General features: G+C 38.7%; 1 protein-coding gene across 1 annotated transcript; it reads right to left on the reverse strand.

Moving 5' to 3' along the window:
- Nucleotides 1–25562, reverse strand: LOC139723657 (solute carrier organic anion transporter family member 3A1-like). The gene is made up of 13 exons (XM_071634883.1): nucleotides 25381–25562; nucleotides 22552–22815; nucleotides 21863–22052; nucleotides 15745–15752; nucleotides 12309–12476; nucleotides 10951–11367; nucleotides 9427–9591; nucleotides 7094–7307; nucleotides 6157–6349; nucleotides 5594–5793; nucleotides 3702–3766; nucleotides 2454–2677; nucleotides 1–1422 (listed from the first exon to the last, which is right to left on the reverse strand). The coding sequence occupies exons 1-13, from the start codon at nucleotides 25466–25468 to the stop codon at nucleotides 1330–1332; spliced, it is 2289 nt and encodes a 762-aa protein (XP_071490984.1). The 5' UTR covers nucleotides 25469–25562; the 3' UTR covers nucleotides 1–1329.
- Nucleotides 25563–26826: the final 1264 nt, after the last annotated feature.

A 26826-nucleotide genomic window follows, 5' to 3' on the forward strand; every position in this document is an offset into this window, starting at 1 on the left:
ACAAAACAGAATTGAGCAACAGTAATAATAGTTATAACTAGATCATTTATACAATTCTATTAAAAAATAAAGGTCCTAAAACTGAAACTAATTCAACACAACTCAAGCTTAGCTTGACACGACATAATATTTCAATTCAATTCATGAACGGTATTTTATAGGCACAAGTAGACCAGTTAACATGAAATTGAATAGCAAATCAGCATATTAAAAACATAAATCAGCATATTCAAAAATGTAAATTAGCATTTTCAAAATTGGTCTATATTTGTCCAGATTTATTTGAGATAGGCCCACAAATCTCCAAAATCTTCAAAATATCATGTAGGCCTACCAATCAATTGGAGAACACAATGGTGCTATATAGAATAAGAAACTATTTCTTTCAAAGGCAATCGTCCTCATTTGCAAATCCTGTTGCAAACATCTGATATAGAATATGGCGTGTTGCATCCTCAAATAATGATAGGTACGATCAACGGAATGTAAAAATATTGACTAGTGATTATACTATCGATTTTCTACCTGTATATCTGTCAATTTAGCAAACAAAGTGCAAAATGAGACCGTCTTGAGTTGGTAAATGTGGCACGAAACATTAAAAGAAAGAGATTTACAAATGTCACTCCAGTCTGCAAACCAGCGTCTTGGTTTGACATTGCGAATTAGCACTATTTTGAAATGTAAGTATATCATCCACCTAAACAATCAATGAATTAAGGCTGGACTTACATCATCATGCCTTTATTTTACATATCTACAGAAATCGTTTCTGTTGGTCGAAACAGTATTTCTTTGTCAACAGAACATGCAACTCCTGAGACCAATTCATGTCTTGCCATCCTGCCTCCCAGTCGAAGTACAAATATCCTTGCATTTGACGACATTTTTTTTTAAATCCGGCGACAGGCACAAGACTATTTTCGCATTTGAATTATCATCCGTCTCATTTCCCTCTGACCTACATTTCAAACGTGGATGTCCTCTTCCTGGTGGAAAAGATTTGTAAGCCGAGTTCAGTTTAAATGAGTCTTCGGAAAGAGAAACACTACAAGATGTACTGTTTCATTGTCTCTCTGCCTTTTAACTCAAAACTTAGTTGTTTGTCAACGTGACACATTATAAAAGCAGAGTAAAACGGTTTATTTGGTCCTCTTGGCGAAAGACACTTCTGTAGAGTCTCAGCGATGATCTTCTTCGGTCCTTATTCTGCCTTTCTTGTCGAAGTTCTTCGAGACGAGGTTGCCCTTATTATATGCCACAACGTCGTGCCAAAGTTTCTCGAGAACAGATATGAAATGGGCCGAATTGTCGTCGAGATGGACTTTTCTATATCGAGGTGTGTTTGAAGCTCGCGCTGCCAGCACCACTCTCCATTTCGGACACGTACCTTGTCGATAGAGGGTGGTTCGAAATGTAATCCTGTTTTCAGGGTGTGGATAGAAAGGAAGAAAACAATACTGAGTAGTTTGAATCCAGTCAATACACTACGAATGGTATTCTAGGCTAAAACAGCGTAAAACGCAAATAAATCTAAACTTGTACCTGTAACATAACTTGAATTAATCATGGCTTCCATGGTAACATGTGTAAAAAGAGCATAATGCTCCCTACAATGCTTACTAAAAGGGGACTGAAACCAAAATATACATGTGGATTGAGTTTAGAGAGCAATATTAGTAGAAAATATCAGTGAAAGTTTAAACAAAATCAGACGATCTGTTCTAAAGTTATGATTTTGTAGATTTGTTTGTTTAGCCATCCCTGAATGAGAAGACTACTACAGTTTGTGACGTCACATAGATTATAAAGAACGACATAGAGAAAACTATATGAAGAAAATTCAACAAGTTTAATTTTTCGTCAAAAGTATACATTCCCTCGACATGTATACTGACACATATTGCCCATTGTTAAAGCTAATGTCATTCCCCTTACCTTCTGGAAGAGGTAAAGTCATGTGTTGTTTATTTTTTCTTTATGCAAAAAAGGATGTAAAAATCTGTTGAATTTTCTTGAAATTATATTTATATATATATCTTGGAATTTTCCACGTGTTGGACTTCGAATGTTGTAATTATTAGAAGAAAGAGTCTCAAGTACGCCATGGATCCAACGATTACAAAAATTTTTATTACCAATTTTTGTAATCGTTGGATCCATGGCGTACTTGAGACTCTTTCTTCTAATATATATATATATATATATGTGTGTGTGTGTGTGTGTATATACAGAGTGAGAAAAAATATTTGTTTTTATATAGATTATGATAGAAATGATAATGATAATAATGACAATAATGACAATAATAATACTATTATTATCATCATCATTAGTATTATTAATATTATTGGATCATTATTGTTATTATTATTATTATTATTATTATTATTATTATTATTATTATTATTATATTAATGAAAGTAATATCTTCTGCGGCTCTGGTTCGTTACCTCCTCCTCCTCCTTCTCCTGCTCCCGTTTCCTGACCGAGAAGTAGGCCACGCAGTAGAGGATGAAGGCGACGACGCGCCCGCTGCACGAGAAGATCGTGAAGACGAGGCGAAAGGCCTTGATGTCATACACCAGGCAGTTCCCGGTCCGGCCGCACGCCTCCTGGAAGAGGAGGCAGGTCTTCTCCAGGATGGCCCCGAAGTACACGGGTCCCGGGATGAACGCTGCACCGCGTGAATTGGGGATTGCCAACATGAAGGCGGTTATAGATGACATCGAAGATGAGGGAAGAAATTTACAGTAAAGAGATGGAGAGGAGGGGAAAAAAAAGAGGTGAAGTATGCATACATTCGCGAACATTTACAACGTGTCATTGTTTGTTTGCTTGTTTGTTTGTCTCATTTCCATCTGAGAAGATAGCTGGATCGCCCATATTCAGCAGCAATAGCTGGTCAACCACGGGGTATGTATAAAGGCTGAACCACTTCAACGGGTTAAACACCCTGCTCTTTGCGATGAATAAATGAAACGGGATCTTTTGCGTGCATGAGTTGTGACTCATTCACACACGAGATGTAAGTATATATGGCGTAGCTGTAGGACAGTATTGCAAAGGTAAACAGTGGTAGACATTGTAAGGAAATGTAGTAAGGAGAATTATTTGGGTGACGATTTGCTTGATTTATATATTATATAATTCCATTATTTCATGTTTGTAATTTTGCTGTATTATTTTCATTTCAGTTGTTGCAATGAAAAAAAAAAAACACGAAATGTGCACTTTCAGTTTCAGTTCAGTGTCAATTTCTTATTTCCAAGACGGGAAATATTACATAGTAAAGGAACTTGTTTTTTACGACGTACAGCAATACCAGACTGATAGCCTTTTTTATTGTTTGAATGGAAGTGAATGAATAGTATCGGGATTTTTTTGCACATCTATTTTCGCGGTTGATACACGTAGTTGCTCGCTTAATGGGGGAACACAGCTCAGTAAAATGTATAATCATTTCAGCCACGCAGATGCTCAATAGTGTCAAGTCTAACATGTATGTTGCAGCGGATCAATTACTTTGATATTTCACTGTACTTGAATGTCCTCTTCTGTTGGCTACTGGTGCAGTAATGAATGCTTTTCCACAATGATATTTATATTTCTCGCGTTTTTTTCCAATACGCGGTTTGGCGTGCATTTCATAGATATCAAAATAAGGTTGACCACTGCTAATAGTCAATACACACACTTACCCACCACCTTCATCAAAACGTTGCTGACACCGAGCGCAGTTGAACGATCTTCTTCCCGATGTGACCTGTGACGCCGCAAACGGAAAGAATAGACAAAGTTTTCATCTTTCTTTATGAAATCATTGAAATAGTTAAAAACGCTGTATAAGAATACCTCGTATTTACCAACACGATAGATTCAATATGGCCTATATATACATATTATTATTATTATTATTTTTTTATATACTCGACACTCGGGAGGAAGAAATCAAAGGGGAAAACTTCTACCTCGAATCTGCCTCCAAATTGAGATTTAATGGAAGAGGTCTTAAAACCGAAAGATGTTGGATTTGTTTCCATTCTGTACTGGGCATGAATTTCAATGAGAGCATCATGCCAGATCATCAGGTGTCATTGCTATTAAAGGGGACTATATTGAAATGCGTGTTGTTCTGATCTATAAGACACTGTACTGCTATGATTGACACAAGATATCGGAGTGCACCGTCCCAAACACAGAGCATAGCTTGTATGTTTCCCTGCTGATCATGATAGTTTAGCAATGATAGGCAGATGATCAAAAATTAGTTAGATTAAAAACAAACAAACAAACAAACAAACCTTGAATCAAACTCGTTGCTACGATGCTTCGCAAATTATCAGTGAGTTGATTCCATTCTGTATTTTAATTCAACTAATCATTGATCTTGTACTTCGACTGGATGAATGAAAAGAATTTACATCAGTCTATTGACAGATGATGTCACTAGCAGAATCTTGTTTTGGAAGGTTTACGTGGAAGTATCCAATTAATCTGATAAAATATTGTAGTTATTACGTAATTTATGGCACGCATTTAAGATATACATTTGGCCACATAAGTGATGTTGAGGGTGTCATGAATCAACACACTTTAACAAGAATTTGCATTGCATATAGTTTCTTCATAAATGAACATGATTATTTAGATCGCGTTGGTTATGTTGTGTTACCCTTTGAAATCCGAGAAACGTCATTTCAGCGGTTTCGTAATGTATGTCTTTTTAATACATTTCTAAAGGTTTTTGATGTTTCATGAGGCAGAGTGAAATTTTACCTCTCATTTAAGTCCATTGATGAAGACAGATTATATATGGTTTGGTTAGAAAATTTCAAAAACCTCTTATTGCCAAAGTCATAATGGCATCTGAAGTTTTTTGACAAGACTGAAGTTTTTCCTTCCCTCTAAGACTGACAATTATTGGTGTTTTGGCTGCTATTGTGCAGATCTTATGAGTTTAACCAGTTACATTATAATTTTCTCTCAAACATACAGGATATGCACTGAAATTCAGAGGCTCCCGCTTATTGACGACAAGATGAAAACTTCTGCAGCGGAATTTTCCCAGCATAGAGGGCTCCATCAATTACGGAGTGTAACTACATCTTACCACTACTTTAGGGCTCACACGGATAAACAATTCCCCAAAGAGACGCGTGTTAAAAAAATCAAACAATTCTTTAAAATAGCTGGGAGAAATGAAATGTTTTATCTTCACTAACCTGGATAAGTGAGCTATACCCTGTCACCATTCAAATTTCCGAGGCGGTTTCTTCAGCTCAAACTCTGTCCAAGGGTCCGCAAAGCCAGACTACGAGTTCTTTTCACTCAAAGATCACTCTTTTTCTTTACATGCACCCAATGAAATATAGTCCCTTCAAATTCCATGAGAAAAGATTTCATCTTCAAACTAAAATGCAGTTTGTATAGGAATTCATACTTAATATCTGCAGCTATTCATTTTTATGCCAAACTGCATTATTGATTTTTAATTAATTTTTTATTCATTTATTTTGATATATTTGTTACGAATTTGTGAAGGGGTCTGGGACATTCCATTTTATTTACAGGTGTGAGCCCTATACTTTACCTGAATTGAAGCATGAACGAAGGGTTGTGCAGTAGTGAACCAAAGAGGGAGCCAAACAGCATCATGCCGAGAAAGTAGTAGAGACGGTCGCAGAGCCATGGACACTCCCCTAGGAAGGCAAACCCGTTCTCCATGGTTTCCAGGCCGACGATCTCCGTCTCGTTATCGGGTGGAGGTATACAGCTGCAGTCCACAAACAACTAGATTTGGACCGACAAAACGTAGCATCAAACCATCAACAAACTGGACCTGGGTCTACGCTCTATTGGCCAAAAGTTATCATGGATCTTACAGATACATCAAGACAGAAAACAACAGCAACTGTTTCCAGGGTTGCGTTAAATTCTCAATATCCATTTTGTTCTTTTTTATGTGTTTGCTTCAGTTTTAATTGAATTTTAACATCTGCCCCTGCTTAAGGTAGATTTCACACATCTGTTAATCTACACCATCATTATCTCATTTTTGAAAATGTATCTCCTGGAATTTTTATATTATGTAAAACAATCGGCTGTTTTCTCTCCTCAACGGAAGATTGGTTCAGCCAGGCATGTTGAACTCACCGTTGTGTTGGAGTCTCCCATGTTGACCTTTTCATACCTGCGGCAACCCGCGTGGCATGCGGTGGCGTAGGTCAGGCCGTCCGAACCGCACACGGGCACGAAGTCCCGCTCGCAACCGCAGTCGGCATTGCAAGGCACCGTTAGGTCGTCCGAGTACTCCACGGGCGGAGGCAGCGTTGCGTAGTACGGCAAGCTGATAGAGAGAAATCGATACTTGGAATTTGGAGATTTGGTGCTTTCTAATCCTCATGGTCATGACAAATGGTGATTGACGAAATCCTTAAATCGGGACTTCAAAATGGAGATTACTATATTATAACTTGTATTGATAATTGTAATGATGCCCACGTGAATGGTAATAATTGATGATAATGATGTTATGCTAATGTTTATTACAACAATACCATGATGACCACGATCGAATTAAACGTGACATCATATTGATGATTATAAAGATGGAGATAAATCAACCTACATCTTACTTTTGAATCCAGACGTTTGGTTGTCACTCTTTTCGCTCTGATCATTGGAATAGAATCTATAAGATGGGTTGTAGAATCTATGCAATCTGATTTGTCAATTACTATGTAGTGATTCTTTTTACTGATCCATACTGAGCCATGCATCCGGCAAATCCCAACGCATAATGGGGGAAAAGGTTGAATTTCATGATTTTATAAAACGAATGATGCGAAGGCCCATTTCGTGGATCAGTGAAAATAGGATGCTCTCGTTCTCACTTTGGAAACAGTCTAAAATGCACTCGCTGCGCTCTTCGGATTAAGAAGTATAATTCTTGCCTATCCACTCCGCCCTGTGCATCATTTTTATACTGAATATGAAGTTTGTCCCATACTTTTCAACTATGTTTGGAAAGGAATATTCCCACACACACACACACAATCGTCATAAGTCATTAGACGTCGATCAGACTCACCTGTCTCCGTCTCCATAGGGAGCATAGGGCGTGGTGACACCGGCGTTGGGGGGATTGTCGCACCCCAGCCAGTACAGGGTGGGTGCCAAACACAGTAGCAAGCCCTCAATGCATATAACCATCTTGGCACACCCCTTGCTGCTGAGTTTGAACTTGCGCACGATCAAGCCTGCCAGGAGATTTCCTATGATTGGTCCTGGCAGCATCATCATCCCTTAATTGTCAAAAATGGAGAGTGAGAGAGGCCATAAATGGAGGGAAGGAAACATAATAATAGTGATCATCGCCATAGATTCATGAAAAGTAAATATACCGAGTTCGGATGCCGCCTGGTCCGAATGTGTTTTGACGGAATGTTCCACCAACAGCTGTTTTACCCTAATGAAATGGATGCATTAATATACAATGTATTACAATTCTTCTATTAGTACTTTGCATAGCACAAAGTGCCAATGATAGTTATTACAAAATGGGTTCAAGAATGTAGCCAATTGGAAGCGCAAAAATGAGTCACGTGTGCGTGCATTAATTTCTCACTAACATGCACGGCCTGACGTCACAATGTTAACACTAGCAGTGCGCATTCAATCAGTTGTTACAAGTGCGTCGCGCGCTACTATACGCGCTGTCAATCCTATAAACGACTTCTAGTTCGGGCTGCCGGCCGGCCTTTCTTGTGTGCATAACGTGTGTGGCGTACGAATACTCGTACTCTTATACGCACAGTACTTATATTTGCGGGATTTCCGAGTGCGACGTGCGTAAATGTTTGGGACGAACATCTTCGGACATCTTGACTCTTGAGCGAGTGCTACATGTAGCTGACTGGTATTGACCCACAAAGGTACGTGAAAAATGCTGTTAGTTTTTGACCCATTTTATAAAACAAATGATGAACAGGATTATTTCTTGGCGTTAGTGGAGATGCAGATCACTCTCGGGTATTTACAATGCAGTGCAACATGCACTCGGCTTCGCCTCGTGTATGTTTCACAATTGTAAATACCCTTGAGTGCGCTGCGTCTCCACCAACGCACTCCATCCTGTGCATCATTTGTATAATAACGCTTGCTGACTATCGCAAGTCCCTTTATGCGATTAGAACCACAGGGGGTCGGCATCTGGCCCGTTTTCCAGCGTGGGTCTGTAGGTGGACCACTTTATCAGGGCCCCATTTCATAAAGAGTTGATATGATAGCAACTCTTGCTGGAATGGCAATAGTCATGGTAACGACAGGAATCCAGCTTCCTGATTGGCTGTTGCTATGGGAAGTTGTCATTCTAGCAAGAGTTGCTATCATCTGATCATACCAACTTTTATGAAAACGCTTTGCGGCGAATGACTGAAGTGGGATCTTTTTTTACGTACATTATAGTCAACCGCAGAGAGCTATACTTGGTACAATGATTCCATGTTGGAGCCAAGCAAATTCGTGCATATGCAAAACGGTATGTTTTTTTCCTCTGAACGTCACGAAAATCTTAAGTTCCATATTGACTGTCCTGACGACGGACAGTCAATCTGTGAAACGTTGACTCCTCGAACAGGTGCTCAGTTCCAGGAACTTGGGGTAAGCTTGCTCAGTTCTTGTTAGAGTTACCAAGAGAAAGTATTAATATACCTAAGCACTCTCACACGATGACTTAGTAAACTCAGAAGCTTTAGTCATTATTCATCATATTGTTCTTGCCATATTTATGTTATTGCCATTATCACTGGAATTATTATCATATTACGACAACTGTTACTATTATCATCATCATACTATTTCCCTCCCGCTATTGTTATTGTTGTTGCTGTTATTTATTCGTAGTATTGATTATCAATTTCATCATCAAAGATTATGATGTCACGAACCAACGATTTAACGTTTATTCTCTATAATGGAATGTTCTGAAAACACAAAGAGCAAAACAGAAAGATAATCGAAAATATAAAGACACTAAAAATTCGGACGTAATGACACGGGCAAATAAGAATAACAGAAATTATGATTAGGTTTTGCTTCCTCATTCTCTTCTCTGCCTGTGTCAGGTTCTATTTTCGCCTTCAACATATTTATATTCTTTCTCAATTGTTTTTTTTTAATTATTTTGTAATGAAACAAAAAACAAACAAACATAAACTTGAAATTCCCTTAAAGTATATGGTTAAAATACTTTTGTGGGGTTAATATACAGTTCTCGTAAATCATTCAGTGTACTTCAAAGAAACAAATCTGGTTACAGCTGTGTCATATTTTAAACGTCATTACTGTCAAACTATTCAGAGTATCTAAAGATATACATACATGTATGTACAATTGTACTTGACACGTTGATGTAAAACTTACCGAACAACATTGATGACTTTGCTGGGGGAAGTCGGTACTGAGTGTACATGAATTTCGGCCCGAATATAAACCATCCCACATGCCCGGTAATCTCGGCACATACGGCAAAAAACACCGACATGGCTGTCAGGTTAGTTACTATCCGTTTGATAGTCTGGAAAAAATCTGCAAAGAATAGGGAATAATGATAATAATAATGATTGTTATTATCATTTACTTATTTATTCATTTATTTATTTATCCATTATTCGACCAGGATAAAACATATAGGATACATATCATTATAAGCATTACAAACATGAAACAAACACCAGAATGAACATTACAAAAGGGATACACTGTACTGTACATATAACACAAAATGAAAAAGAAATGAATGGTGACAACATGTAGGTCGGGGCACACAAAAGTAAAGACATTCAAACAATCAGTAGGCCTCGTACTGCAAGTACATGTATCAAAAACTGACATCTCATCTAAGACGTCAATTCGCAGTCCGTCAACAATGTAATAATACATGTAGAACTATATTGACATGATTAGGATATCGCAACATGCCCAAATGCAGTATATAAGGCAGAAAGAAGGACAGTGACAAAAACCATCAAAGATGATATTAATTATGATCATGGCTTCCTCTTTACTCGTTAATGATGGCACACATTATATTACTTAAAGCAATTCAGGATTATTAACATTTACATTTTCTTTCTATATTTACATAGTATTATAGATACAATACGGACTGCCGATTGTCTGCACGGACAGAATAGAAAATAGTTAATTTATTGCACGCCATGTTGGCAAAGTGACAACATATTTCGGCCCATGTATAAATGGGTTAAAAGCTAAGCACATGGACATACAGTTCAACGAGTTAAGAAGAAAAATACAGCCTATAATATGTCATCGATTCTTATGATAACAGTCTATTAATCAGTGACTCGTACAAATGCAATCATATACAGTAGCTACGGCACCACGCCCTTACATCCTGCAGAAAACCTCTAGTGTTCAAGGGAGTAGAGCGCAAAGTCCGAAGGCCAGCTACAGAGGAGTACACTTCGAGCTTTCACGAAACATAACGTACGATAATTCCACTTGATTCTTGTGTCTTGTGATACTTTTTTTCATACTTCAATATTACCAGACACATAGGATTGGGAAAGTCTGTGCGTATGTCAAATTTGTCACTTATAATTTATAAAAACAATCATGTTCATAGGTTCCTTATTATGACATTGAGATTAAGGTGACAGAATGTGCAGACGCACTAAGCCTATGTCAACGAGACAGGACACTTAATGAATCAAACAAAACTAGATCCTATTCCCATTTAGTTTGCTCTTAAAAATTGAAACGTTGGAATATCTATAATTCTCAGTATATGGGCATAATCTTTCTGCAGCTAGAAAACCAGACACAGGCTTTCTGTTGCAAAGATACAATTCACAATAAGGCCAACACTGCAACGATGATATCGTAGCTACTGATGTTCTAACACTGACTGAGCACATTACGAACCTGTCAGAAACGCTACGAAACCCTGGTCGCTCGATCGCGGACTCGGCTTCGATGGGATCATGGCCGATATGGCACCACCGTGGCCGTTTTGGTTGTTGGCTTCCCTCTCCTTCACGTCCATCAGCTCCGTCACCTCCTCCCCTTCGTAGTGGTGGTCGCCGCCGTGGCCGACCGCGCCACCGGCCGCCTTCTTGCGCATGCTCTTGGGGAAGAAGAAGAACGGCACGCTGATGCAGATGAGCAGGAAACCGTTGATGAGGAAGCCGAGCCACCAGGCTCCGATGTAGTATGGGTGCTCCTGGCTGACGGCAGGCGGCGGGACCGCAGGGTCGTGGAAGAAAGTGGGCTTGACGAGGCACGCAGTGGCCACCATGTAGCCCAGCGTGGGCCCAAATGCGAATGTGCTGAATATGACGGCTGGGAGAGGGAATTGCATAAGGCATTAAAACAAGATTTTATTTTTGTTTGCTTTTTTTTAACCTCTTCATTACATAGGTGCAGCCATATCTTTTGACAAAGATATGGCATAACACAACAACTTACTAGCTTGTCCAGACATATACACATCGGTTACAGCTCGTTATTCCGAAGGTTCGTTATTCCGAAGGCTCTTTATTCCTAAGATTCGTTATTCCGAAGGTTCATTGTTCCGAATTTCATTTTCGGATTAACCGATCTTCGGAATAACGAACCTTCGGAATAACGCCACAAATTTTCGGATTAACGAACCCTTTTTCATTTACGGATTAACGAACGTCTAGGTATAGGGAATTTGCGTGTTTCGGTTCAACGACCCTTAGGAACAACGAACCTTCGGAATAGCGAACCTTCGGAATAACGAACAGCACCCATACACATCACACGGATGAACATTTGATAAGCAACTGAATGAGTCGATTCATCGGTGACTATATGAGATAGATAGACGATTAACAAAGAAAGAGAGAAGGAAATTAATGTTAAACTGACTAGATAATAACAATGTATTATAACCTAATGTCAAGATGATATTGCAGATTGTGCTCAGAGAAACAATGCGAAATTTTGTAAGCCCTTTTGTAACACACATACAAAAATGTTACTTGGTGTGTATCGTCGCAGAAAACTACAAACTATTGAAAGAAGGAAATATTAAGATGACTAGATGATAACAATGTATCATATTATAACCAAATGACATGATGATATTGCAAATTACGGGTTCAGAGAAACAATACATGTAATTGCAAACTATAGCATTCTCCTCACATGCAAGATAGGATAACACTCTGGAGAAGGGGGGATGAGGGAGGGATATTGAGAAAGAAAGAAAGACAGAAAGAAAGAGACAGGAAGAGAAGGAGTGAAATATCACATACCGACAAAAATGGTTGTGGTACGCTTATTCTTGACGTTATCGTCCAGATAGGTGATGCAGAGAGGCTGCGCGCTCGTACCTAGCCCGCACAGAACCTGGCCCGCCAGAATCCACCCAACCTGCCAGAGTAAAGACCCGGATGTTGCCTCTTCCATCACGTCACATGTTTCTTCGTCTTGGTTGTCATAGAGACAAAAAAAAGAAGAAATGGTAAAGCGAAGAAAACAAATTAGTGGAGTGGTAAATTAACTACACAGGTGAATGATTCAAGATTCAAGATTCAAATTCAAGATTCAAATTCAAGATTCAAATTTATTTTCACTTCCATCAAATAAACAAAGAAATTATATACAATGCATATGTACAGGATATTTGTAATAATTGCAGAATGTGATTTAAGAAAGTACATATGAAAATGAGTAGCAGACGGAAAAAAAACCTCACAATTATATCTTTGTTAATATATACATAAAGCGTATAATACAAGTTAACTAAGGATGGGAATGGAAATGGAGGGTCCCACTAAGAAGCAATCGTCTGATAGAAGCGATCCGCCTCTGAGCCGAAATTCATTAAAATCGAACTGTCTGTTTTTCAGGGTGGCTGCGTTTAATACGACATGATATAACACTTTTCAGTCAGATCTATTTTGTAAAATTAAGAAAAAACAACAACAATAACAAATTGAAGGAGCTATGCATGTCAGTCAATAACGAAAATCATTCAACAAAAATGCTCAGATAGGAGAGCTTTAAAGGGATGATATAGCTTTTGTTGAGTTCAGGGATTCAGATTTTATGAGACTTTAGCAAGATAATTAGAAACCACTTATGAAATATCGAAGAGAATGCAGAGGAATTCAAAGTTTATTTGATAAAAATCGGTTTTTAAATGACTGAGATTTGAAAACAAAAAACAAAGTTAAAGAAAGTGGTTCTAATAAAAAAGGAGGCTTGAATATGTCGTAGTAATTATTTCCTTTTCCAATAATTATTTTTCTAGTTGTCATTTTCGTTGAAGTGAGTTATTTTATCATGAGCGACATTACAAACGAATCTTGCTCGATGCACGGTTAACAAGATTAACATTAGTGTAAACAATATTGATGAAAAGAGTATATAGGGCTGCAGACCCCCCCCCCCCCAAAAAAAAAAAAAAGAAAAAAGAAAGGGGGGGGGAGAGGGAAGCTTTTTTTTCACTCTGAATGACACTCATGGATCAAATTTGCCCCACTTATGTCTCTCTGTATTCATTCATGTACCTGTTGACTTCATTATGTACCGGTACATAATCGTACAGATAGATAAAAAAGAGATGTGCAGATATCTCTGCTTCTTCATCTATTCTTCCCATTCCCTCTTTCTCTCGTCTCTCGCTCTTCTCTCCCTTTGAATATACCAAGAAGTAGCCTGAGGTACACATTCATATCCCTTTTGACAAGGGCTTTTCAGACACTCCCACTGGTAGAATTAAAGATAACTGAAAAAAAAAACTCACAAAGAATGCGAAACCTATAGCATTAAAAGATAGGTATTTAGGACAGGGTGCTAATACTTAGGACACATACCTTATTTTTCTCGTATATGGCAATGTTCTTCTCTTTCTTTCTTTCTTTTGAATACAAAACTTCACCCAAGACATTCAGCGATTGATTTGCAAAATATATATATTTTTTTATTTTATCCGATTTCGATTTGTTTATCACCTTGCCTGCAATTACTGCGCTGTGAATCTTTGCTCTCTTGTTTTGCGAGTATCATTTTCTTGCAAAGAATAAAACCGGATCGACTGATATGCAGTTAAATAACCACCTTGTTGTTCAAAATTGCACATTCTTAGTGCCAATATTATAACTATAGCTCAAAATTGCTAAAACTGATTTAATAGCGCGGAAGGTTTACAATGGTTTATGAGTGAGCAGAGAAAACGATGAGAGACACAGAGGACATTGATTTATGTAATTTTTGGATATTACGGACCAAGCCATGAGGGTGGTCCTTTCATTATATGGCAGATATCTGGGCTTTTGGAGCGCTCTGAGTTCATTGGTCTCGTTGCAATCTGCCATGTCTGTTGTGTGCAGTTCGTCGTCGTCTTCTTCTTCTTCTTCTTCTTCTTCTTCTTCTCCTTCTTCTTCTCCTTCTTCTCCTTCTTCTTCTTCTTTTGCATCTGTCGCAGTTTTTGCATGTATTTGTCACTTTCATTTATTGGTCAACTTCGGCATACAAATCATTTCTGACGACTTTAGAAATTGGCGGGGAAATTTTAAAAGAATCTAAGCGGTCCAAACGCATGTTGACTTATTCATGATACCCTCAACATCACTTACGTGGCGAAACAAATATCTAATACGTTCCATGTATTTTATGATATTGTACTACTTTTTTGAGTATAGATTCATCTCGTAACTTCATCTGTCAATCGTTGCTAAAGTACTAACATGATTAACAAAAGACATTGGAATAAACTTTCCCCTACACTAATGATAACTTGCATGTTCTCATGCAATGTCTTTTGTTAAGTCATGGAAACGTGTAAGCTATCCTCAGTCGAATGGAAGATATATTCCAATGTCTTTTGTTAATCATATTGGTACTTTAGCAATGATTAACAGATGACATCACAGACAGAATCTGAAATTGGAAAGTTTTTGTTTTGTGCGCGTTCCCAAGTAGTATAAAAGAAATGGAAAGAATTATTAGAAAAGACATGGATTGTATAACTAGATATTCCTTCCGCCACATAAGTATTGTTGAGGGTATTATGAATCAATAAAAGTTGATATGCATTGGCATTACATAGTTCCTTTAATATTCCGCCACATTCTCGTCCCTTTGTGCATTTGGCAGTCGCATCATGTTCTACGATATACTGAGTAGCTGATGACATTATATATACACAAGTATGATGATGCGTTAAGTGTGCTGTTCTATGTAAATTTTGATATTATGCTCCGTTTGCCAACTGCGCAGCATCGCCATGTTCTGGAACAAGGTGCATAAGTGAATCACTCTTTCGTCGACTTGGGATATTTTCGACAATACCAGAAAAATGCTATAGGGCACATGACACTATCGGGAGATCTGAGTCGTGGAGCAGTAAAGTTGCAATTGATATACATTACATTCACCTGAAAAACAAAAACAAAACAAAAACAAAATAAAACAAAACAGATAACATCGTCCTGCCTGTAAGTAATGTCATTACATTGCATGACGAAATACGTTGGCATGCTGTTTGCGCAGAGAAGAAAGACTGAACAATAAGATGATTAATACATTAGTAAACTTCGATTCAGAAATTTTTGTCGTTTTATTTTCCCGTGCTCCTTCGATATGATTTCGCAGGAGGCTTCAAAGTTCAAATACATTTAACAAAATTGTGATAAACATTATTTGAAGTTGTTATATGAATTGATCTGAGGGGAAGGAGATAACCAGGTCGCCTGTTGATTCTAGGTAAACACACCACTTGCTCGTGAGTGCAAGCTCGAAAGCTTTTGTCCCTAAACAATGAAGCAGCGTACCCCATTATTTCATGTATTTCATAAGTCGCAGTAACGGGGAACAGTTGTGATGCACATGTTAAGAAGCTGGTTTGTGTTAATGATATAAGGACACAGAATCCCCGTCAGAGACCAGCAATTATGCTCAGGGTAATCAAACCTTAGTGGAGTTTAACATTACACGGTATCCTGTTTTAAAAATTCATGTACTTTTTAAAACATAAACAATGACACTGTATGGGGAACTGAATACATTCGAACAAATCACTATAGTAAAACGTAACTTACTGGATATAGCACATTTTTAAACCGCCTAAAGAATGCCTATATAAATCCACGTAATCTCATATGGGAGGATTTGGTCCAAATGGACTCAATATTTCATTAAAATACGGAAATTGTTCTTTGACTCCTTGTCCACGAGGTTTGAATAACAATGTCTGTTATAACATTAAGCGGTCTGTTGTACTGTTTGGAATGAAGAACTTAACATGATTTGGCGATTTCTTTAACTAATTGAAATTAGCTGTCGTCAAGTCAAGTCTTAGTTGCCTCAGTTAAAAAAATAACGACTATAAGTTTTTGCTTTATAAATAGTGCACGGCTTGAAAAATGCCACTACATTTCTCTCCTGTGTTTACTATTGTCGATGACCTTTCAAAAGTTCTATCATTATAGTATACTAACATTGCAGATGTCATCCCGAATACAAGACATTGCATTGGGTAAGACTCAATACACACTCCACTGAATACAACTTCTATCATGCTCGTGGTGAAGCCTGTAAGGAGTGGTGTAGGAATCTCTACGACTTGAATGAAAGTCTTCTCTGGGTTTCCTCTGAGGTTTGCACTCCAATGTGCGAATGTAGACCCTCATCGTCTTCGTCTCTTTCTATGTTCTTTCTCTGTCTTTGGTGTTTATATGATATACCTGTCCGTCTATTTTGTTGTAACTGATCTTTTGTTTTCCTGTCTTCTGTCCATGTCTCTATTATACATGTCGATCTAACGATATGTTGGATTAGTCTATCTATCTATCCTCAATTAATGAAAATCATTATTATTAGTACGCCATCACTATTTATTTCTGGTTGTATGCGTTTAAATGGATCGGATGTTCAAATGCAAATAGATGGTTAAAAAAAAAAGTTGCATACTGATCACGAACCATATTCACGAAATTTGATATTGATCATACCCATATATATATATTATATATATACATAAAATTTCAATAATAATATTAATAATAATAATAATAATGATAATAACAATAACAATAATAATAATAATAATAATAATATAAATATATCTATATGGGTCTTTATATGTAATTTTTGCACATTTTCTGTTTTTACTTGTCATTATCAAATCACTTCGATTTTTCAAGAAGGAAAGTTTATGTCGTTTTCCATTCTTAATCTGCATTCGATTACCCTTCCATCTTTTATTTGTCCTACATATGGAACTGCTATGGCACGGCGGAAGCACGACACGGTGCGAATCCGGTCAGCCGACAAAACAGAATACTGAGTACTCGAATAGTTTGCGTAAAGTTTGTATTTGTTGAAATGCGATGGCAGATCATGGCACATGTATGTTATGCCATATATCTAGGTTACAATGCTCATAAGCTATTTTTTCTGTATTGTTTAACGATAAAAAAGTTAGTGTTTTAAAGTGGGTTTGATACTTGAAAGCAAAATAGCGGAGAAGTAGGCAACGACTCAGCAATTCAACATCACGCCCCTGCACATAACAAATCATTCCTAATGATCTCTTTGTGCCCCGACGCCACTTGACATGGATACTGCATGGTCTCCAATGCCACTGATAGTAGCACCCATTTCTACTCTCGTCAGATACAGTGGCCGATTGAAGCTGACGGGCGTACAAACATTCGTGTTTGTCTTGCTCCACCGCTTGAATTTGTCTGCCTTCGGGAGTAATCCCGCTTCTTGAAATTCAACAAAAGAGATGAAATCTTGATTCATCGGGAAGCCTTTTGAAGACACTCTTTGCATTAAGAGAGAGAAAAAAAACACACACACACCGACCACTCGACTATGTAAAATGGCAAGAAAAATGCAGCCTACCATCCCCCCCCACCCCCGTCTCTCTGTGTTCGACAACATAAATGGTTTGACACGTGAAATAGCTTTTTAACGAGCGTGAATAAACGATGACACAGCAGGATCCAACGCTCACAATGTTCAACAGAAAAATGACTTGAATTGTTGTTTTGTGCTCATTCCCGTATCGAAATAAATCATCAGGTATGAGCACAGTGTGTGATCAAATAACAAAAATGTTCTACTTTTAAATCAGCCGGATTGCTGAGCATCAGAAGTGATTATACTTCTAAGTCCCATTCACTAAAAAAAAAAAAAAAAAAAAAAAAAAAAAAAAAAAAAAAACGTTGATACGATAGCAACTCTTGCTGGAATGGCAATTGTCATGCATGGTTACAACAAGAATCCAGCTTCCAAATTGGCTGTTGCTGTTGGTAAGTTGCCTTTCTAGCAAGAGTTGCTATCCTAACATCTTTTATGAAATGGGGTCCAGGTCTTCAATGGGGGCCGGTCGGTACTTCCAAGGGGATTCCTATTGTCTAGACTAGGACACTTTAACACCATTTTGTATCAAAAGAGCATAGGAGATTATGATATGCATCATCTGGCTCCTGCACTTTGAACGAGAACTCAAATCTTGTTTATTCTGTGATAATCATAGTCATGTTACCAGTAAGTTTGCTCACTAATAGTTATAGCCCCCAACTGTGGAAGGTAAGCTTACGAGTATGCCATAATGATTTCTGTAAAGTAAACCGAGTCTCTTTTGGTATATAATTGTTAATAGGTGAGTTTATCAAGGATGGACATACACACAAGTCGAGTAACTAGATTTTGTTTGCCGGCACGACACCTAGGGCCTATGTCAATTGTCCTTTAGGCCGACATGTTGAGTGTAAGCTGGTGGCTCTCGGGTGCAAATAGCGAACGCGTGGGAAGATTGGGCCTCTCCAGAGTTCACCCCTTGGGTCTACATATGGTATGATTACAACATCAATATTTGCGCAGGACTTTGGTATACATGAGATATTATGAAGAGCAACCAAGGCGGACGTTGGCGGTAACTGACAAAGGCCTAAGTCCAGAATTCTCAACGTACAGGCCATTACCAATGTCATATAGTAATCTTTGCCCTGTGCATATCAACGCTAGCTGTCCTGCATTAGAAGGTCGTAGCAAGGTCCTGCTATTTCGTTCAATCGGCAAGGGAAATATATTTAACTCTTCTTCCGCGTCCTCTTCTTCTTTTTATTCTTCTTCTTTTTCTCTTCTTCTTCAGCTCTATCTTCTGCCTCTTCTTCTGCTCCATCTTCTGGTTCTTCTTCTTCTCCATCTTCTGCTTCTTCTTATTATAATTTCTTTCTGTTCTTCTTGTTTGTCTGCCTTTTCTTCTCCTTCCCCGTTTTGTTCTTCGTCTTTTTCATGTTGATCTGCCTCATTCGATCCTGAAGATTCTTGAAGATCACAGAAAATGTCAGTGTTTTTTGTGTGTCTTACCACTTTCACCGGGATTTCACCATGCTCTTTGCGAGAAAAGTTAATTGGGTTCTTTTACTAGCATTTAGAGTAAAGCTCTCGTATACACGTTTCAAATTTCCTCCGAAAGACGTGGCAGAGCGGATAACAGTGCCTTGCAAAAGGGCACTACTGTCCCAAATCATTTGGTGCTTTAGACTATCAATGGCTGATCGATCGATCGACTTTGCTCCCACGAACCGGTAGGAAATATCCACTTCGTATCCAAGTTGACTTAGATTGAAAGAATTGTGTCAAACAGAGCTACATACAAACTCCATTAAAATCGGATTAAAATATAAACAAGATAGTTGTGGATGTTTATGCTACGGAAGCCTGGAGATTCACACGGTATTATGACAGTGATATACAGCGCACCCAAACGCAAAGTATTTTAAATTGATATCTATACTTTGTCAGCAGTTTACGAGCTTGTCCCCTTTGACAATTTGTGATTGCAAAATTATGACAACTCTAGAATTTGAAGGATGCAACTTCCTCCGTTTGAAATCCTAATCAAGAAAGATTAGTGAAGACTATTGCGTCAGCTAGCTTCGTTGGAGACTCGTAAGCCGATCATTACATCACTTCGCATGACAATTTCTTGAGAGTCTTATACTCATCTGCTTATCACGTTAATCGTCTGACCATAATAGGTATATGTGTGTAATATATGCACATTCAATTCATTGGTGCAGAAAAGGTTAATTGTCATTCTTGGTCTCTCTTTTACTTGTTCTACGTTTATTAAACTACGACCAAATATTAGTACAGTGACTTCGTCTGACAAAGACCAGACACCAAGTTAAAATGACTCATTTTTCACGATTTTCCATTTGATTTCATATCTGCGATATTAAGTGCATGTGATGTGAATAATATCATACTCAGGAAGTACAGATCTTTTTTTTTTTCAAATTACACAGTGTATGAACTATTCCAGAATCATCAACATATATTGTGATCAAGTTTTTTCCTTTAGAAAAATAAGAAATGAGGGATTGCATGCATAACTGTGCTCATGATGAAATATATACTTTTGGAAGAAGGAAGCGTTAGTATACAAATAATGACTGCTATGAGGGGTACAGTTAAAATTATGGGCCCAAGGTGATGTGAAAACCATAATTATGTCCGAAGCGAAGCTGAGGGCATAATAATGGTTTTCACATCACCGAGGGCCTACATAATTGTAACTGCGCCCCGAATATCAAGCTGTCATTATTTGTTTTGGATACCGAAAATATAGATTTTTCTTATCTGATTGGTTAAAAGGTTACCTGAATAACAAGGACTAAAAGCAGCACTCGTAATCAACGCTGATCAACAGCACGGCGGTCGTATCATTGGTGCGTACATATGAGCGATCTATGTGTACGGGGTTGCGACTGTCTCCAAACCTATTTACAGGGCACAGTTGATTCTATGCCCCGGGCACAGTAAATCATGACGTCATTTTGATTAAAAATGGGGCACAGCTATTTTCATGACTCCACTTTTAACCAATCAGATGAGAGGAATCTATATATGAGGTACTAGTATATAATTCGTTTTGCTGTATCATTTTCTCTAATCCTATTGTTTTGCTGTCACCATAGCCACAACTGAAGCAATCACATAACGACAACCTTCCTCATGCCCGTCGTTATGATCGTGGTTTGCAGCACAGTTGATCAGCATGATCATCATCCTGAGCATGACGATCATCTTCATAATAATCTTCAACGTCTTCACCATTGCCCTCATCATCATCTTTATATCTATCATCATCACCATCGCCGTCACTAGCGTCATCATCATCATATCCAACATCATCGCCACCACCAACGTCACCGTAGACATCGTGATCAACATAAATTTCGTCATCAATTCTATCAAATCACCATATTGCAACAACTACCATTATCAGGATCATTATCAGATTATCATTATCAGGATCATCTACTTTAACATCAACAATCTTAGCCGCCACAGGAGATCATAGGGGTGGACAAGACAGGCAGGATGATGTGTAAGAGAGAAAAAGTGTTTGAGGGAATTATTCATTATTCGTTATCTTATGTATTTTCTGAGGGTCCCATCACATCGTACAAGCTTTGCTTTTTTGTGGGACCCTTCATTACCATTCCCATCCTTATTCAATTTGTACTATGCGTACGTATTAAAATGCAATCATGTTTTCTTCATTTTGTTACTCATTATCACATATATTTTGTTAATTTACGTTTGTGCAATTATTTCAAATATATTCTGCTTATACATTACATATAATTTTCTCTGTTTATTTGATGGAAGTGAAAATAACTTTGAACTTTGAAGGAGAGGAATGATCCAATGCCACACCCACCCTCAAAGCACCCATTGCTTCCATTGCTCATAAACAAAAATATAGAAAGAAAAAAAGAAAAAAAAAAGGAAAAAAAGAAACAAACAAACAAACAAAGAAACAAACACAAGCAACTTACTAGGATCGCTGGAGTCACCGGGTCGACAGGTGTCCTGGCCTGCTCCACGCCCTCCCCCAGAGGAGCCCGTTAGGTTGCCCGACCACATTCCCGTCATCTTCGCCATCATGGCCTGTGGCGGGTCGTAGATGAAGTGCGGCAAGGCGCACATAATGGTTCCCAGGCCGACTGCAGCCAGCGCCGCACCTGCCCGGAGACAACGAGACGATGTCAGTGCTTTCAATGCATTCTTGTCATCAGCGTCGCAGTTATCATCGCCGCCATCAGTGTAAGAATCAAATGCCACTTGCAGAAGTCTTTGTGGCATTATCAATACTTACGCTATGACGATTATGTTAATGTTAAAAACAATGATGATGACTGTGATTCAATTATGACTGAGGTAAAAAGAATCCATAGAAGAGTGTGTATAATCACCACAGCAATCGTATCAATCAGCATCTTCGTCAACGTAGTCATAATAATCTTCAGGTCATTAATGATCGAAGTATACTTGGAATAGGATAATCTGATTTAAAAAGAAATACTAGTGTGCGTGTATCGTTTAGGACAAGGAACATATCCCAGTGAATATGACTGTGTTGATTCAAGTTAATGCCGTAGATTGGGAAACGATGGATCTACATAACTGTTGCTTTCAGCAAAAGTCATTAGTCTAAATGAACGAAATTATCAGCAACCTTACCAACGATCCTCGGCCGATGACGAGAGTGTCCGAAGTGCGTGACGAAGAGCACGGCCAGCATCCCGGCGACGTCGTTAATGATCGTGATCGCACCGGACTCCGAGCTCTTGAGCTGGAATCGACGTTCGATGGTGCTCAGCGAGGCGCTGACGTAGCCGCCGATGGCCGAGATGTAGGCGACATTGCCGACGCAAGTGAGAATGAGGTAGACCCAGGGGTTGAAGAACCAGTGACGCTCGAGCTCGATGTCATCCGAGGCTGTCACTGATAGAGATCGAAGGGAGGAAGCAATCATGGTCGTATAGGTAGCAGAATGATGCACTTCATATTGGGCGCCAGTCCCTTCCACCTCCATTATTAACTGGGCCCACACATTAGGGCCTACAAGTTCATTCATTCCATTCATTCATTATTCATTTTTATTTCCAAACAATATACATGGATAATACAAACGTCAAACGTCAAACTGAATGCACCATGCAAGTTGACTTGCATGGTGCAGTGTAAAATTTTGAGTGTAAAAATGTCAGATGGAAAAAATGTCGGAGGCGAAGTAAATGCTTTACGCCAGAGATTACGCCATAGATTAAACAACAACAACAACAACAACAACAACAACAACAACAAAGCATCCTCGCTGGAAAGAAGAGTGTTCCACAGCGTGAAACACAATGAGAAACGCAGTGTGAAACACAGGTAGTGTGAACACAGCGTGAAATCTATTCACACTGTTAAATTTGAGCGTTTTAACATTGTAAGCACTCTGTGAATCATCAATTCACAGTGCAAACCCCCCCCCCCCCCCCGCCAATATTACTATGTGAAGCAAATACTCTGTGAAAAACCACTCCACAGTGCGAAATCATCTTGTCTTCAGATAGACGACTGTGTGAACAAATAGCGAACACACTATGGGAACTGTGTTTTTTTCCGGCAGGAATATCCGAGATCAAACACAAAAACGAGCAGAACAGCAACACTTTCATCAAAGTAAACATTAAAATAAAGTTATGGAATTCCAGCTTTTTCACAAATCTTCTTAATCTTCTTAATCTTCTTCAGTGATATCGTTCAAACACGAATGCAAGTGCATGATGTCATCGTTATACAAATCTTCCATTGATTCGAAAACATATATATTGCATACGTCATTTTGGTAATTAGTTTTTTTTTAAGTCAGCATTTCTAAATCATAGCAATAAACTGTTTGATTGATCCAACAATCCTTTTGATTATGCTTATTAACTGCAAACGGAATATGCAATGTGCTGACGATTTCCATGGTATTGCTCTGATATAATACACTTTTTGTGTGAAAAGCGTGGGAAACTTTAATTATCTTTCGTTTATATTTGTAACTTGTAACTCCCAACTAACACACAAAAGCTGTTATACATAATGCTCTTCTGTACATTCTTTGCAAGGACGAGTCATTGTACCTATAATAGTCGCAATGACTGAGGGCAAACATTGCTGCTCCAATGGAATTTACGAATTATTATTTTTTTTTTTACAAAGATAACGGTGACCTGATCGTGCGTGGTGAAATTTAATTATAGATGGGTGATCATGTAAAGCTACATTCACATACTTCCTTGTATTCTTCCTTTTATCTCGACAGCTAACTCAAGGTAGCTTGGGTAGGTCTTGTACCATTCTTGCCAAAATTTCTCCCAGTATCCAATTTGGAAGACCTATAATTTTGCTCCTGTATTGTCAACATTGGCGTGTACAGGAAACCCACTGTACCCTTCACAAAATAGACGCTACTGAGTTGCTCTATCGCGTGCTTTGAAAGTCTGCATGCATACATGTGATGACAACTTTAGTACTAAAAAAAAAAACTGTGATGTGCCTAATGTGCTTTAGTATATTTAGTCCTCTAGTGCATTCCAACAATGGGACCATGTTTTTTTTTTTTTGTCCTGTTCTTGCCAAGTTTCTTCAAATAAACCATGGTGGATCCACAACCGCCCCCTCCCCGTATTATCGACTCTCTTTATTGTCCCTTCTTGTCTGTTGTACTTTTACAGTCCACATATAAATAACTTTTTTTTTTTCACTCGATACAATAAGTATGTTCATTCTTTGTCGTGATTTTTACATGACTTAGTTGTGTCTGTGTATTTGTCCCTTTTGACCTTTACTGCTCCCACATTTTTCGATGTTTTTGATCATGTATGTAATAAAAAAGTGTTCTGAATGGAATCCTAGTTCTCATTCAAGCAGCCATACAATGCCTTCTGGAATGTTAAAGTTTGACTGTTATTCGTGGCGTCTCATTCATGTGGTTGTATGATTTGTGTGTGTGTGTCTCTCTCTCTCTTTCTTCCTTGGCTTTCTTGTCACCCACCCACAGCTCTGTTTTGAGGTAAAGTAACGCCATGTTCGAGTGTATCAAAACGTGGTTAAACTATACATGACATATATCGCTGATATCAAAGCGTACATAATAGACAAAACATGAAAATCATTAACGACCTGTCTTTCTTATAGACCTAAGACGAGGTACAGTACGTCAGTGCTTCTCCTTTCATTGCCAGTAGTTAATGTAGAAGAGACTTTAAGACATTTTTCCCATGCTGTTCTTTTCAAACACAAACGAAAGAGGAAGTGCGTTGGAACACGCACTGATAATCGGAGATATTGCTTACAACCCCTGAAGCAACTTGAAGAAACTTCACAAACAAAATGTATAAACAGCGTATAGTATATGAAAATCCGTGATTTACGAAAAGCTTATACGACAAATGTCATAAATACTATCATAACCATTGTCTGCACAGTTTTTGAGGTTTAAAGGGTTGATTGCATAGCACTACATCTCACCTTTCTCCGATTTTCTCTTCTTCTTAGGGGTAGTCTTTCCTCGCCCCTCCCCCATAGCGAAGTCGTATTCGTCCATACTGTCTTCCATGGCTGCTGAATGTCGGCGGTGTGGGGTGTTAGTCCGAGCACTGCTGGTGGTGTACAGCCCCCAGATGGACTCCACCCAAACGGGTTGCTTCGAACACGAGTTGTGATTTCAATATCAACTGTCGAATCCCACTCAACACATGGTCACACCAATTAAATTTGAGATACCCGAATGCAAATCAGCGGTGTATAATGACATTTCGTGGTGTCGAGCTAATCAAAACGTTAAAGTGGCCTTTCTCCGTCGCAACGGAGACAGGAGTTAAGCAAAAGATGAAATTAAATGTTAAATGTCCTCGAAGTCAACATGTCGTTCCTCAGTATGCTGCGCCGGGTGGTGTCGGGTGCCCTCTGATGTATCCACCTTGTTTTTCGTGTCTTTGGCATCCGGGGACGGTGTCACGTAGAGGGCATGACCCATAGACCAGGATTCTACTTGGAACGTCCCAAGTAATTTGCGCTTAGATGATACCAATCATTGAAAACTGCTGCTTACATTTCCTCCTAAAGTAAATGCGATCGCTCAGGCTTGATTAAATAAGCCGTTCCAGACAACCAACAATACACAAAAGAAGCGACAACCTTTGACTTGCTAAGGAAAGTGCGATCATGATCATCTCCTTTCCCAGTACAGGTAAGATCCGCGTATCTACGAGGAATCTTCGCAGTAGACGTGGTAATAACCCATGAAACGGCCCGTTGGGCCGTGCCGGTCTGTTTCACGAATAATCAGAACTCTTCTCTTTCTTGTCTATAACTCACCCGTTCAACACGTCTTGTACAAAAGAAAATCCGTGCGCATGACGTCAAACATTTAACAATCCTTACTATCCTCTTAGCTGGCTGTCGATCGATTGACATGAGGCAAGTACACCTTTGATGAGCTGTTCAGTCAGTCTGCGTGACTCCTGCAAAAGTCTGCCCGCAACGGACCAGCTCTCCACCTGTAGACGAGACTGGTATAGCAACAGTCCGTATAAGCAGGGATGTGGTATTATATGAGCGTTTTTAATAAGTTTGCTGCTTACTCCGTACAGATCTCGCTTCTTTTGTTCTCCAGCAAAAGTACCGGTCTACTGCTCGCACAAGAAAAGGGTGTGCTCCCGTCCCCTTCTTGACTTTGTTCCGTCACGAAATCGCATTGGTCTTACCATAATAAAAGTCTCTGGGTTGTCAATTTAAACAATGTATCAACCGCTCTTAAGTTAGTCGCTAAAGGTGATCAGGAGAAACCCACAAGACACCTGCTACCAACCCTTTTTTTCCACCTGCAGTTGAATCCAGTTTCGACGCCTCTCTTTAATATGATAACGCGAATTATGTATGATCCGTGTTATTTTCACACTGACGCATGGAAGC

Source organism: Diadema antillarum, unplaced genomic scaffold (assembly GCF_040938485.1).
Source record: "Diadema antillarum isolate AM-2024a unplaced genomic scaffold, OU_Dant_1.0 scf00000197, whole genome shotgun sequence".
NCBI lineage: Eukaryota > Metazoa > Echinodermata > Echinoidea > Diadematoida > Diadematidae > Diadema > Diadema antillarum.